This window comes from Pristiophorus japonicus, chromosome 1, assembly GCF_044704955.1.
Source record: "Pristiophorus japonicus isolate sPriJap1 chromosome 1, sPriJap1.hap1, whole genome shotgun sequence".
NCBI classification, from domain to species: Eukaryota; Metazoa; Chordata; class Chondrichthyes; family Pristiophoridae; genus Pristiophorus; species Pristiophorus japonicus.
The window spans coordinates 332,520,005-332,536,476 of NC_091977.1; the positions used below are offsets into that span (position 1 = coordinate 332,520,005).

At 43.7% G+C, this 16,472-nt stretch overlaps 1 protein-coding gene across 3 annotated transcripts in view; it reads right to left on the bottom strand.

Annotated features, from left to right (window-relative positions):
- bbs9 (Bardet-Biedl syndrome 9) overlaps positions 1 to 16,472 on the bottom strand; it is an 852,590-nt gene that overhangs the window by 740,695 nt on the left and 95,423 nt on the right. For all 3 annotated transcript variants that reach the window (XM_070889198.1, XM_070889191.1, XM_070889207.1), the window contains exon 9: positions 9,858 to 9,987. In XM_070889198.1, coding sequence (XP_070745299.1) covers positions 9,858 to 9,987 — 130 coding nt within the window. The remainder of the gene's footprint in view (positions 1 to 9,857; positions 9,988 to 16,472) is intronic.

The window sequence follows — 16,472 nt, forward strand, 5'->3', positions numbered from 1 at the left end:
GTCGGCCAGTTGTTGTATCTCCTGTGCTTTCTCCATCCACCACCTGTTCTTTAGGTCATGGTTTTTTTGTTAGACCTGAGCCTTGAGCTGTCTGTAATGTTACTTTGCAGCTCCTGAGTTGGGTTGTTGCTTGAGGTTCAGAAATGCTTTGCGCTTGTGATCTATAAGTTCTTGGATTTCCTGATCATTTTCATCAAACCAGTCCTAGTGTTTTCTGGTTGACTGACCAAGTGTCTCTTCACAGGACTGGATATAGAGGCCTGGAGGGCAGACCAAGCACTGTGGGCATTCAGCATCTCAGGGTCATCAAGGCACACCAGATTAACTGTGAGGTGCTGGCTGTATAGGGCTCTCTTAGCTGGCCTTTAAGTGCCCGGCATTAACTTTTTTGCGGCACTGCTTCTGCTCTCCTCTCTGCTTTGGGGCTATGTTAATGCCAATGATGGATCGGATTAGGCAGTGGTCTGTCCAGCAGCCGTCAGCTCCTGTCATGGTGCGTGTGTGTCCACTGTGCAGGATTGTAGCCTGTAACCCAGTATAAAGGTAAAGTGATGTACCGACCAGAAGACGGCCAGTAGGTGGCGCTCGCATGCGGTATAAGTCTTTTCTGCCCCCTGCAGGATTTGAGACTCATATGCAATGGGCTGTCGTCGATCAGCTCACATTTGGCACAGAACTGCAGTGAGGCTTTGCTCTGTGGCCCCGGCCTCCCAATGGAAGGGCTGTGTGGGATCAGGAGAGATCAGACCTGCGGCCTGTATCACTGCATTTTTTAATTTAGCTACGGACTGGGTGTAGGCTTCAGTCCATGCCGGGAGTATGTCATCACCCTGTAGTTTTATTAAATCATTCAGGGGCTTTGCACACTCTGCAAAGGCTGGGATAATGTTCCTCTGGTATCCCACCAAACCCTAGAATGATCGTAGGGCTGTTTTTGAAGTGCATGATGGCAGTCGCTGTATTATCTCCACCTTGCGAGAGTTGGGGGATGATCTCTTTGGAGAAATGGACACTCCGAGAAAGGTGACCCGTTCTTTAACTAATTGAGCCTTGCGGGGATTTACCTTTAATGCCGCCTGAGCCAACAATGTCAAAAGTTTGTGCAAAAGGGACAGATGCTCCTCAATGCTGTCGGTTGCCAGCAGTAGGTAGTTTGCGTACTGTAACAAGCAGGTAGGGTGGGAAAAGTCTTTTAAAATTGCAACCATTCTTTTGTGGAATATCATGGGGGCATTGTGGAACCCCTGAGGCAAGCATGTCCAGGTGTAGCTCTGGTCCTCAAATTTGAACGCAAATTTGTTCTGGTCTTCCCCTTTAACAGGGATACTCCAGAATCTATTGGCGATTGAGGATCGAGAAGTACTTGGAATCAGCAGGAATTTGAGATAATATGGTGGGAGTTTCTCTTACTACCGGTGAGCAGGCTGGTGTTACAGAATTTAACTTTCTGTAATCAATAGTCAGTCGCCAGCTGCTATCAGGCTTTTTAACCAGCCACGCGGGTGAATTGGTCGTTAAAGTGCCTGCCCTAAGAACACCCTGCTCAGCTAGGGATTTTATGGTATCTCGGATGCAAGGGTGACTCTCCCTTGGGATGGGGGACTGTTTAGTGAATGAGTGGGGGGGGTCCCTCAATAGATTCCTCGCCCGCTATTTTTCCACAGTCATTCTTGCATTTGGCAAACACCGCTAGGTGTTCCTGAATTAGTTTTGTCACGGCTTCATTTTCGCTCCCTGGAGCGTCATACTCAGATGGCTTTTTAATAGCAAAAACTGAGTGAGCATCTGAAATTTCTATCACTCCTGCCTTATCTCTCAATCCCATCCAAACACAGTCCTGATTATAATTTATCACCACGCCATACTGATCCAACACATCAGTCCCAAAAATTCCCCTTCCATCGGCGGTGGTCATCAGCATCGGCGCTGGGACCTTACAGGTGAGGCCTCCCAACTGAAGTTCAGTGGCCTTCCCTGTATATGCAGTGGTTGTATCACCGTTAAACCCTTTAAGGGTCATATAACCCTTGCCCGCCGCTGCATGGCGTTCAGGGTATGGGGTGTGGATGATGGTAACGGCTGAGCCAGTATCGATAAGCATAATCTGCTGCCTGCCCCCTTTTAAGACAACAAGGACTACTGGTCTCCCGCTACCATCACGTCGGAACCCCACTTCCAACCAATCTTTGGGGGCTGAACCCAGTCATAGGGTCGATCCTGGAATGGGTCTCTCTAATGAGTGTGCATCGGCGATTGTGTGCACCGGTAAATGATTTTGCATCCTCACCGTGGCAATTTGGGTTTATATAAGGGTTATCAATTGATCCAATCGTTGATCTGTCCCAGAGGACATGGATTCGTCCCTCGGGAGGTATCTATGCATTGCAACATGGTTCGGTGCTGATCTGGGTCTGTTGCAGTCTTTTACTAGGTGGCCTACCTTCTTACAATTAAAGCACTGTCCCTTAAAGGGGTAGTTTCGAGATCCCTCCACCAGTGACACTGGTTTATTTGCGGTGGGTGGTGACTTTACCTTTAACTGGTCTTTTACCATCTCTCCCAGGCTATTTGAATGCTGGTCTCTATATCTGTCCACTGATTGGTGATCCTCATGGCTATTCCCAGGATGGTTTTAACTAAAGGGTGGAGTTGGGTCAGGAACATTGATTTAAATTGTTCCTGATTCTTTCCTACTGTAGCATTTGCGGGTGCCTGGTTCTGCGTACGTTGATAGATATCGTACAGGCGATTACTGAAGGCTCGAGGGGTCTCTTCTGGGCGCTGCTTGGTCTGATTAAGCAGAGCCACTAAGTTCAAGTTTCAGATCCCTAAATGGTTTAGGATCTCAGTCATGAGTGCATCGGCCGTTGCGGCAGGCTGGAGGACTGCTGCTGGCAGATTATCTTTTAGGGAAGTGGAACAGGGCAAGAGGAGGGCTTGTGTTAAGTCTCTCTCTTCCAACTCGGGGTGACCCCTCCTGAAATTTGCCAACCTCCTATTAACTTCCAGTGAGTCATCCCCATTAATGGGTCCCAACTCGTGGCTATACACCGTGGCGTCAGCACTAGAAATGGGCATGGAGTCGGTATGGTTACTGGTGATGTGACCGCGCATAATACGTCATAAAGAAGTGGTTAATATGGCTACAATTGGCTCTCATGTCTCCAAGGTATCCCATTCTACACCACTCTCCTGGGGATTATACTGACTTCCTTCCTCTTCCCAATCTGTCTCCCCCTCGTCCCTTTCAGCTGTCTGTTATGGCTTCCCGTGTTACTGCGGATACCAGGGCCTGCTGCTCCCCAACTTATTTTTTAGCCTCGCTATTTCTAGTTGGCACTGGGAGTGCTCTGCTCCCTATGTGGCTTCTTAATTGCTTCCCTTAATGCTCCCCTAGCATCTTCTACCTCTTGCTGGAGCCTCAAGTTTTCCAATTTATATATTTTTTTAACTCTAATTTGTTTTCATTTGCTTCAACAACGGCTGCTGTGGCATTTAAGTTTGAGAGACTTTGTTGTTGTAACAATGAAGCTGCCTGTTCGGCCCCTCTTTCTAATTGCTTAATACTGTGGTTAAATTGACCAATTTCTTTTCTTAAATGCCGTATTTCTCCCTCTTTTAACTGCTTCACAAGTTGGAGGCCTTCTTCCTTTTGTTGTTTTATACCTTCAATTTCTCTTTCTTTTAGTTGAATCTCTTTTACTTGCGAATCTTTCAAATTTGGTATCACTTTGGCATCCTGTCTCATTAATTCCTCATCTCTCCGGGCACAATAAAATGTACTGAATGCCACGAGACTGTTTGCCTGTTTTGGCCTTAGCTCTCCCTTATCTACCCTCTCCTGGAAGTTTCACCATCTCCCCAAATGACACAGTTGACCCTCGTGGATGTGCCTTGCCTGTGCTTTTAACTCTTCCATGTCTTGTATCGGGAACTTTTTGGACAACTTCTCCTGATAAACTAGCTCAACATTTCTTTTTATTGTTGGCTTTCTGTCCATGACCGATCCCTTCATCCTGTGTCTTTTGAATATAACTACTGGTGGGTCCCCACTTAAATTGTTACAATTATCGAGACGACTGCTCAAGATGCAATTTCTCCCGATCCGTTTACATTATACTTTGCAACACAGTTTAGAATCGCAACTCCCGAAATTGCCAATTGTTCTAAAGAATCATCAAAAAGCTGTCTCGCCAGTTGCTCACATTCTCCACCAATTGTAAGATTTCTAAATCTCTAACATTTAAGTTCAACAATGAAACGTTTCTTTCTAAACAATTGGAACAGTTTATTAAAAACACACACATGCACATCAGCAGTCGTCAGTTACTTAGTTACAACAGATACAATGAGGTTATAATAAAAAGCGATATACGTTACTTCCCTTTGGCAGGCTGGTTTGAACACACGGCTTGCTGTTTTGGCTGGTCTTCAACAGGAGGTCTTGTGCCGTGTGTCCAGTAGAGAGAGAGAAAAGTCTTTGGCTGAGTTCTTTATACCTCTCAAAGCCTCAGGATTGACCTTGGTTCCAGGGCAGTTCCTTATTGGCTCTCCTCACACATGTGGCTGTCTAACCTGGCCCAGCCATCTCTTGATTACTTTAAATGACTTTCCAGTGCACAAAACCCATGCGGCAGCTCTGTGGGCTTCCATTTTGTTTCTTTCAAAACTCAGCCCATGCTGGCAACCTGTGGGCTTTCATTTTGTTTCAACACAAACAGGCCTTTCCATATAATCTACACTTTTAACATTTATACATACACAGAATCAATTTTAATCATTAATAAATACTTTTATTCTTACAATATTCACATCTCTCAACACACTGCACATCGCTGCATTCGGCACATAACAAAGGCTCTGTACACCCCCAGAAAGGATTTCATAAAGTTTCCTTTCAGCAAGGTCAACCAGAATGAGAGGGCTTTAGGGTTTAGCAAAATTGCGGGCTTCCTGAGGGTTCAAGGAGCCACTGACTGCACAAATATTACCTTGCGAACACCATTACACAACGCAGAGGTATTCCAAAACCGAAAGGAATACCACTCCCTGGTGTGCGACCACATGCAGCGCATCCTCGCAGTGAATGCCCACTATCCAGGGAGCGCACATGATGCTTTCAACTTGTGTGAGAGCAGTGTCTCACAAATGTTTCAGCGACAAAGGCAAGGGCAGGGCTGGCTGATTGGGGACAAAGGATACGGCTTAGCCACCTGGCTCATGACCCCCCTCAGCAACCCCACCACAGAAGCCGAGCAGCGCTACAATGACAGCTATGCAGCCACCTGCAACATCATTGAACAAACAATTGGGGTGCTCAAGCAGCGCTTCCGAAGCCTGGACTGCTCTGGAGGCAGCCTTCAATAGGTCTCCGAATTCATTGGGGTGTGCTGCATGCTACACAACTTGGTCATCATGAAGGGCCAGGCATTGCCAGTGAGGATTGCAGGCCCACCTCAGGAGGAGGAGGAGGAGGAGGAGGAGGAGGAGGAGGAGGAGGAGGAGGAGAACGACGACGAGGAGTCTGGCGAGGCACCAATTACAGAGCCACCCCATCCATGGGAGAGGCAGCGTGGAGATGCTGCCGGAGAAAGAGCCACACATCGCCAGCTTAAGGGGAAGCTGAGGGATGCAGCTAAGACTCGTGAATTTTGGATGATACACATGACACCAATGGCAAAGGGTCAAAGTTACATTTTTATCCAACAAAGTAAGAAACAGTTCCCCCCCAAAAAAAAATTATATAAACAATGTTCTGCAGCAAGTAACTCAACAACAATGAAGTGCATTAATGAAAATAAACTATTTACATGTGAACTCAATACATCCGGCCATCTACACAATGTTGTCCCACCCCTTAATGGGACTTGGCCTCACATTTTCCCCCTCCTACGCCTGCTGCTCCTCCTCAATGAGGCATCAGTGCCTACAGCAAGGCTGCTAGAGGGCTGCTGTGTTTGGGGGGCAGACAGCGTCGGAGGACACCCAGACCAGCTCTTGGCCTGGAAGGTCCGCCTGCGAACAGCTGCGCCTCATCATCAGCGGAAGCAGTCACTGGTGGCTGGGGTGTGTACCATCAATGGTGCATGATTGGAGAGTCAGTGGTGGGAGCCGGAATGCGGTCATCCTGAGGAAGGACAGCACCTTCCATTTCCTGGGAGTCACTGAGATTCCGATGGGGCTGGGTCTCAACATCAGGAACATGATGTGTTTCCACAACTTGCTGGTCTGTTTTGGCACCGTGCCTTCCCCGTTGGACAGTGGTAAGGTAATTGAACTTTTTGCAGCATTGTGTGCCAATCCTCTATCCATGTGAATATATTACCCCCAACCCCTTGAGCTCTTATTTTGTGCAGTAATCTTTTATGTGGCATCTTATCGAATGCCTTCTGGAAATCCAAATCCATCTACTGGTTTCCTTTTATCCACCCTGCTCGTTATATCCTCAAATTTGTCAAACATGATTTACCTTTCATAAAACCATGCTAATTCTGCTTGACTGTATTATCTAAATGTCCTGCTACTACTTCCTTAATAATGGACTCCAGCATTTTCCCAATGACTAATGTTAGGCTAACTGGTCTATAGTTTCCTGCTTTCTGTCTCACAACTATGTCTGCCGCAGACACCACTTGGGCAATTTCATGACAAATTATTTTAAATATAGCTGGCAGCGGCACCGGCAGGGGGCGGGGGCCATTCGGCCTGGAATGGCAGCGCCACCAACAAGGGGCAAGTCAGCCTGGGTTAGCAGCGGTACCAGGAGTGGGGGGCCATTCAGTCCGGGATAGCAGCGGCATCAGGGCTCTACAAAAAAGCGGAAACCTAATGTATGATTGTGTGTGGAATGACTTACATTTTATTAGGCCTGCTTCATCTAAAATTAAAGAAATAAATATTGCAGAGTATGACAGTTTGTCACTACAATCTTCCAATAAACAGAAATGAAGAGATCTTGGCAATGGTAATATGTACCTGCATCTGTCTTGCTGCATCTTGTATGTTTCACTTTGCAGCCACAGCTCTTCAGTGTGTCCCTCGTTACCCTGACAACCTCAGTTTTTCAGCGCAGACCTTAAGTTCCACCCACAGAGCTTAAGGACAATCTGCGCCATTCCAAAATGAAAGGTTATGCCGGCGAAACTTGGAATTTCTTATTTGGACGCAGTCGGCCACTAAAAAAAAAAAATCGGACGTACCTCTAAAACTGCACCAAAAATCGGTCATGTGGAAAATTGGCCCCCAAAAACATAAGATGGTTTCAGTGGCACTGAAGACCAATGACAGCACGTCATGATAGGGCGGAAAAGGGCTCACCAACACCAGTTAATGATACCAAAGGATTCCTCACCTTCCAAAATAATGCCTTTGTTCTTGATTGGCCCCCAATAGCAAAAGTGAGAAAAGGAAGATGAGGTGGGAAAATGTGCCATAACTGGAGTACATGTCTCAGTGCCAGGGAAGAATAAATGGGCTTGAGCAGAGTTAATGCAGCTCATCCCAAGCAGCAGCTAAGAATACTGCAGTGTTCAATGCAACAGTGAAATTTGATGGAACCTCTTGCATTGGAGATGCAAGGAGTGGTCACATGGGATGGGGTTGCCTTCAACGTCACAAATGTAGAATGTGACCCGGTGCTGTGTGAATGAAACACAATTATGAAAAAGAATATTGGCATTCTCAGAGGGAAGACACTTGTTCATTTAAATTTCTGTGTACATGGCTCGTTGGCACTGTAAATATAGACTAGCTACTCAGCGAGAAATTGAAGCAGGCTCTATTGATAGCTGCTGAAATTGTGGGCTCAAATTTGGTCCACACCTTTTTTCGGAGCACTCACCAGAGATGCGGCAACTTTGTGGGCTGAAAAAAACGCCAAAAAAATCTCCCCCGATTCTGGCCGCTGTGTTGCCTCTCCCGGGGCTTGGCCAGTCGATTGGGGGGCGGAGCTCGGGACCAGCGCCAGAAATAGTGCCGGCAGCTCTGCACATGCGCAGTAGCTCCTGCCCCCAGCCTGTGTGCGTGCTGCAGCGTGGGACCCGATGCGTCCCACCCCTATCCCAGGCCAAGTGGCCTGCCGCACAGTAATGAGACTTTGATAGAGAAGCCTGCCTTCTTCCAAAGCACTTGGTTCTTTTTTGTTGGCTGCCTGCATTATTACCACTTTATGCCAATATTCTACACACAACTTTTAGACTTGAGGACATTGCCATGCAAAGGTTCAGGTAGAATTGTCTATTTTGAAATCCATCTGAAAAATTATGTCCAGGTATTTTTGTACAAAAACTATTATAAACATCATTAGGTTGCCAGTTTAATTTTCCACACACTCAATTATATTTTTCCGGGGTGGGGGGGGATAACTGTGTAGCCAGTAATTTTAATGAGCTTACTCAAGACTTTCCTTAACCCTGTTGATGAAAATACTTTCCTAAGCAAGTTAATAGAAAATACTTTCAAATATATCACAATCAATTCTTGAACATTAGATTTGATGGAATAATTTTGCTTGAATTTTCAAAATATTTAAGAGCATAAAAACAAACAGTAAATGTCCTTGCTATATGGTATAAAATATTTCTATGATGGTGGGTGAGCTTAGGCGGCTGGGAGAACATAAGAACATAAGAATTACGAGCAGGAGGTACTTCTATTTTTTATTTGGATATTTTGAAAAAATTATGTAAATATGTTTTGTCTCTTTACTTCTTTTATTTTTGTAGTTTAAACTTCCATGAATGCTTCTGTTGGATAGTAAATTAGCTTTGCGAAGTTTGTCATATGATGTCCTGTATAACTGTTTGATCTTATTCACATTCTTTCGTCAAGTAATTAAGTTCTGCTGGCCTCCGATGTGCCTACCTGCGCTGATTTCTTAACTCTTCGCAAGGGTTTTCTGTGTGGCCACAAACGCTGGCCGAAGTTAGTTTGGAGTAACTATTAGCTGTCCAAAGTGGCATAAATGGCCAAAACGGGCGTAGGTGGCTGGTAATGCCCCCCTTTTGAAAAAAACTAAACTAAACTAAAAAAATCCTAACTAACTCACATACACTGGCGCAAACTGAATGTGCAAAATGGGGATTTTTAAAGATACTCCAGAAAAATCAAGTTGCTACAAAAAAAATGGAGCAACTCCTGCCCAATTTTGAGCAGTGGAAAAAGAGAGGACAAAAGCCTTGTACCAATGATGACATTAGTTGGGAGTCATTTTTACTTTGTGTGACTGGATAAAGTATAGGGACAGGAGAGGAAAACAGAGCTAGAGGATGAGAATCAACATCAATAATTCAAAAATTAATGTTCCTATTACTGCAAAATTTAGAAAGACAGCCCTTTCTATTATTATTCTATTAGAAATGCCTAATTATTGAAAGACTTCGATGAGATATTAGATAAAAGTGTACATGAATGCAAATTGTAATACAAGATAAATTCTCCAATAACACAAAACATGACCCTGTTTTATTTCAATTCTATTTAAATGTCCTTTATGTCGGGAAAGAAGCTTGATATTTCTTGGTTTAACTTAATGAAAAATCATTCATAACACTTTTCATAAAGAAGTGTGTACCATTCGGAGAATGTCACGCCTCGTCTCTTTCATAGACATGTATCCAGTAGAGATGATCCCATTTTGAATACAGAATGCACATTTGATTTTGGAAATTTTAGTCATTTTTGCCACTCTTTCATTAAACACCATGATAAGCAGCACAATAAAATAAATCAGACAAAGTATCTGTACTATAATATCACACAAGCAACCGGGAAACAGATGAGACATTATTAAGTGAGACAAAGTATATCCTATTGTACAGCAGTGACAGTGGTAGATTTTTAAACATGGGGGTACTCACTGGAAGTTGGCGACTTGTATAGACACAGGAACATGGGAAAGCTGTGCAACCCATTTCAGAGTAACATCTTGGTATATGAGTAGCTTGTTATTGTGGTTCCCAATGAGAGTGTTTATTGTTCCTTCCAACACTACAAGGTAAACAACGGAAGAAATAAATTACTCGTTTCCCCAACAAAATAAACACTATACACAATGTAGTCTTTCACATCTACAGGCACATTTGTCTTTCCTGTTTTAACTCACTGGGGATCATAACAATTTACATAAGACTATATGGAGATTACAATGTTTTAGTTTGTTAAAACAAAGCACTTCACAAAGTAAAGTTTGAACAGAATTCTCCATGTGCAGTGCCAGCAATGCCTGGTGCACATGCAAGTAACTAGGATTGGAGTTTATAGAAGTGTCTTTATTTAATAAAGCTGGAGTGGTGATTGGAAAAAGCATCACGTGGTTTTTAAATCTTGGCATATTCAGTAAGTGTATCAGAAACTCCCGGAATTTGTTGATATATTTTCCCAATTTATGGTATATAGCTGACTGATCCTTCAGAAAATATTTGTCTCATCTGACTGGGACCTGCTGAACCTTTTCCAATTATACAATGCATATATAAGCTCTGGTTTATACAAAACATTTACACAATATAGTTTACAACTAGAAGACAAAAGATGACAAAGTCAATTGGCCTAGTTCAAAACGAGTAAATCCTCCAGATTCAGAATTAACTTCTCATTTGCATTCGGATCATTTTCTAGCTGGGAAGTCTGCTACCATTCACATACAAAAGCTCACGAATACACCTGATCTTCCTAATGAAGAAACACTACTTTCCTTGATGTTCAATGGATTATAAATCAGAGCTAAAATTATCTGAGAAAGTTCTAATCCAATGTTTGTTTTAGTATGTACCTTCAAACCTTAATGAATGGCTTACAGATAGAACATGAAAATAAACAATTAACAGCGACCATGCAGGAGATAAAACCAGCCTGCAACTGCTACGGCAAGCACTTTAAAGACGAATTCTGTAAAAACAAAGTGCTTCAGCAACAAAGGAAATGTAACCAAAATGCCACAACCAGTCTTCCTGCTACCTCTCCTGTTCAATACTCCAGGACTTCAGCACATAATCTAGGCCATCTCTTCAGGGAACTCTGCATGGCAGAGGTACCGCCTTGTGGACGAGTAGTTAAATTGAAATCCTGTCTGCAAGGGCCCAAGTTTCCACAGGATAAAAAACTGGCGCCCCTCCGAGCTGGGCGCCCGTTTTTCGCGCCTAAAACGGCGCCAGAAAAAAAACGCGCTATTCTCGAGCGCTTTGCAGCTCCTTGTCTGTTTGGCGCGGCGCCCAGGGGGGCGGAGCCTACACTCACACCGATTTTGTAAGTGGGAGGGGGCAGGTACTATTTAAATTAGTTTTTTTCCTGCCGGCAACGCTGCGCGTGCGCGTTGGAGCGTTCGCGCATGCTCAGTGTGAAAAAAAACATTGGCACTCGGCAATTTTTGTAGTTCTTTGTAGCTGTTTAATTTTTGAACATTTTTTAATAAAATCACATTGCCATCAGCACATCAGCACTGAGGCTTCCCTTCTCACGGTCTCCTTCCCCTCCCTCCCCTCCGCGGCAACAAACAGCTGTCTCCTTCCCCTCCCTCCCTCCCCTCCACGGCAACAAGCCGCTGTCTCCTTCCCCTCCCTCCCCTCTCTCCACGGCAACAAGCCGCTGTCTCCTTCCCCTCCCTCCCTCCCCTCCACGGCAACAAGCCGCTGTCTCCTTCCCCTCCCTCCCCTCTCTCCACGGCAACAAGCCGCTGTCTCCTTCCCCTCCCTCCCCTCCTCTGCGCGGCAACAAGCCGCTGTCTCCTTCCCCTCCCTCCCCTCCACAACAACAAACCGCTTTCTCCTCCCCCCCCCCACGCTCAGCGGCACGAACGGCTTTCTCCCGCCACCCCCCCGCCCCCCCCCCTCAGCGGCACGAACGGCTGCAGAATTCTCCCTGGCTGAAGCACTTTCACACAGGTAGGAAGATGGTTTATTTAATCTTTTCTTTGCTTATAAATGTTTATTCAGATTGGATTTATTTGTATAATATTTGTATAAGTATAAATAAGGATTTATTATAGAATTTAATGACTTCCCTTCCCCCCCCACCTCGTTCTGGACGCCTAATTTGTAACCTGCGCCTGATTTTTTAATGTGTAGAACAGGTTTTTTCAGTTCTACAAAAATCTTCACTTACTCCATTCTACTTTAGTTTGGATTACGTTTTCACTGTGGAAACTTTCAAATCAGGCGTCAGTGGCCGGACACGCCCCCTTTTGAAGAAAAAATTCTGTTCCAAAGTAGAACTGTTCTACCTGACTAGAACTGCAGAAAAAAAAATGTGGAGAATTGCGATTTCTAAGATAGTCCGTTCTCCACCAGTTGCTCCTAAAAATCAGGCGCAAATCCTGTGGAAACCTGGGCCCCATATACCTACATTACAACAGTAACTACACTTAAAAAGTAATTCACTGGCTGTGAAGTGCTTTGTGATGTTCTGATGAGGTGAAAACTATTACATAAATTTAAGTTCTTTCTCCATCTTTATTTCAATTTTGGGCTGATGATGCCAGCTTATTTTTCCTGTGACTAGCCATTCTTTGAATACATTTCTATTAATAAGAATTTTTAAGAATAGGAAATGGTCAGTCAAACAAACATGCCCCTTTGTTCACAGTTCACCCCTCCTACCCATCTTCCTGCCATATCTCCCAATTATATTTCTTAGAAATGCATCCATTTGTCTCGAGAAACCATTTAATTTAAATTCCTCATTCTCACCTTGAAGTCACTTCAAGGCCCATCCCACCCCATCTCTACTAGCTCCTCTAGCTCCATGTCCCACCCACCAAATCTCCATTCCCCTGACTTTGGCCTTTTGTAATAAGCCCACCCCCACCACTGGTGGCACAGCTTTCAGCTGCCCGGATATAACATTCTGTAATTCCATCCAAAATCTATTTCACTCTGTCTCCCCCTTTAAAAACCTTCTCAAACCCATCTCTTCAACCAAGCTTTTAGTCACCCCTCCAAATCTCTTTGTTCCTGACTCGCTGTCTACTTGTGAAGCACCGTGGGACATTAATGGTGCTATATACATGAAAGTTGTTGTTGTACTGTCTGATTCAATGTCCTTCCGTGATAAATTATTACTCAGGTCAAAAAGTTCTCACCGACTTCTCTTCTAACTTACTAACTTGTATTCCTGACATAGTGAACAATTTTGCTGGGGAAATGTTGTCAGTTTCCTATGAAATCTTCAATCTCCAATTTTCCCCACGAAAAAGCCCACCTTCTCTAATCTTTCCTCACAACTTCAATTTCTGATGCCCATAGTCATCTGCCACACTCATCTCCCTGTCCTCTCAAAGGCAATAATATTCTTCCTATGAATAGGTGATCCAAATTCCACACAGTATTCCAAATGGGAACTGAGCAATGCCTCCTGCAGAAACACTATTACCCTTTTTTATTTGTACTCTATCCCTCTGCTAAGGCAGCTAAGTATCTAAACTGCCTCTTTAAAAACTATAGGCAAGCACGGTGCTGATGGCTTCACACATTTATTCTCTAGCACCCAAGATGGCTTTGCTGATCAGCACCCTCTTCCACTGTTTCGTTTGACACCTTCTCCTACATTTAGACAGACAGGAGCAAGGAACTGTGTGTGTAGAAATCTGCGTCTGTCTTACACTTCAGGTGTCATATGCAAAATATGTGCTTTATCTGCACCAGATTGTGTCAGATGTCATGTTTATCAAATAACCAATTACAACTGAACGGCTTAGGGACCTTCCAATCACCAAGTGGCAGGAGATATTTAAAACTGCCACTCAAGAATTGGCTCCAACAGCTAGGGTAGGAGAAGGGGAGCCAATAAAACCATTAAAAATGTAAGAACGTAAGAAATAGGAACAGGAGTAGGCCATACGGCCCCTCGAGCCTGCTCTGCCATTCAATAAGATCATGGCTGATCTGATCATGGACTCAGGTCCACTTCCCCACCCGCTCCCCATAATCCCTTATCGTTTAAGAAACCGTCTATTTCTGTCTTAAATTTATTCAATGTCGCAGCTTCCACAGCTCTCCGAGGCAGCGAATTCCACAGATTTACAACCCTCAGAGAAGAAATTTCTCCTCATCTCAGTTTTAAATGGGCGGCCCTTTATTCTAAGATCATGCCCTCTAGTTCTAGTCTCCCCCATCAGTGGAAACATCCTCTCTGCATCCACCTTGTCAAGCCCCCTCATAATCTTATACATTTCGATAAGATCACCTCTCATTCTTCTGAATTCCAATGAGTAGAGGCACAACCTACTCAACCTTTCCTCATAAGTCAACCCTCTCATCCCCAGAATCAACCCACTGAACCTTCTCTGAACTGCCTCCAAAGCAAGTATATCCTTTTGTAAATATGGAATCCAAAACTGCACGCAGTATTCTAGGTGTGGTCTCACCAATACCTTATAAAGCTGTAGCAAGACTTCCCTGCTTTTATACTCCATCCCCTTTGCAATAAAGGCCAAGATACCATTGGCCTTCCTGATCACTTGCTGTACCTGCATACTATCCTTTTGTGTTTCATGCACAAGTACCTCCAGGTCCCGCTGTACTGCGGCACTTTGCAATCTTTCTCCATTTAAATAATAACTTGCTCTTTGATTTTTTTCTGCCAAAGTGCATGATCTCACACTTTCCAACATTATACTCCATGTGTCGCCCATCTTGTACTTCAAACAGTTCACCATAAAGATGCCACAAATACAATTTAGAACAAAGAGAAAAGCTACAATTTTCAAAAGATTACTTGAAATTAACCAGTAAATTGTTCAGCTCCTGTTGGAAATACACACTAAGCTTTGCTCTTAGACACAATCCCCATCTGAAATCTTGGGGCTTGAATTTGGCTTCAAGGCCACTGTCAGGTGGGGCAGTTCTGCATTTGATTCTGCAGGAAATTTACTATGTTATTAAAAAGTTTCACCCTCACCCAGAGTCCATTGTGTTGCTTTCAGGCTTGGCATATAGTGTTTCCCAGCCCAGTGCTGACCTATTGGTCCGAGTGTTGAGCTATCGACCCGAGTGTTTCCCAGCCTACCAAATCGTTTGCCAATATGAATCCTTTCCCATCCACTAGCCTGCAATAGTACTTCCTGGTCAGCCTGTTCATCTGCTGCCCGTACTATTCAGCCCAGCCTGACTCAGAAGTGATGGCACAGTGAGATTCCAAGCACTGAGTCACCAGATACATAACTCCCAATAAATGCTGCCCGAGTTTTTTCAGCTAATGCCTTGGTTTCTCTTGATTGGCTGTAGGCTATGCCAATCCTGGGAAGCCACATTCTTTATTTAGGCACCTGAATGCAACAGAAAGATATCAACCTTCTGAGTCTAATAAATACCACCACTGGAGTGAGGGCAGGAGGCACATAGATCAGAACCTTCTTTTCCAATCCTTTTAGCAGAAATTGCACTCCTGTCCCACACAACAGCACTTTTGCCCTTGGGATAAAGTGACCTAAACTCACCATAGGAAATACAAGGAAGATTCATTCACTAGACAAATTTTGAATGCAGTTTCTATCATCATTAAAATTACTCAACTGATTAATCTTGCAATTCAATACATATATCATACCTAGTGCATCAACAAACCTACGATCACTATCCCTGAAACAGGTGCCATACTCTCCCTAGCTCACCCCCATGGTTGCTGAAATCCTGTTTGATACAGTTGTCAATTTTGGAGCTGGTATTGTTTATAATATTTATATAAATGACTTAGAGGACAGAATATTATTCAAGATGTCTAAGTTTGCAAACTATGCCAAATTAGGTACAATGATGCTAACCAATGTGTGATTATTCAAAAGATTCTGGACTGGTTAGGTCAATAAGCAGAGGTGGAAGATGGAATTCAACACGAAGAATTGTAAAGCCATGTAAGGTGCCCAAAACTGGGCATAATATTCTATGTCCATGCAGCCTTACCAGATTTAGTATTACCCCTTTGCTTTTGTACACAATGTTATTAATTTTGAAAGTTAGAACAGAATTTTTAAAAAAACCTATCCTCCCACTTTGTCTCATAAACCCTTAACTGTCGCTACTTGTTTCACCTTTTACCATTCAGTGTCCTTTATTTATTCTTCCTCCCAAAATATCCCAACATTGAACTAGAAGAGAAGACAATGTTGGAATTTATATTCTGGCAGTACGCTCTGTGCATTGATTCATCAAACTCAATACTAAACGTTACTGGTGTCCTTCAACCATATAAGCCTTCAAGTTACGACTGCCCATATTAGCAGCCAAACTGGTAACCTGGTTGTAAGCATCATACCCGTCTGGTATTTGAACAGAAGGATTAACTCATTTATTTTAACAGGTTGGTGCCTCAATTAATATAGCAGAACAGAGGAATGGCATATAAACATGTGAGGCATTGGCCCGCTAATATCTTTCTATGTTCTTAGTATTTTCTATTCTGCAGCCTTCATGACAACTAATATCCTATCTATTCACCATAAATGGTCCCGCCTCAACATTTAACATTATTATATCAGAGAT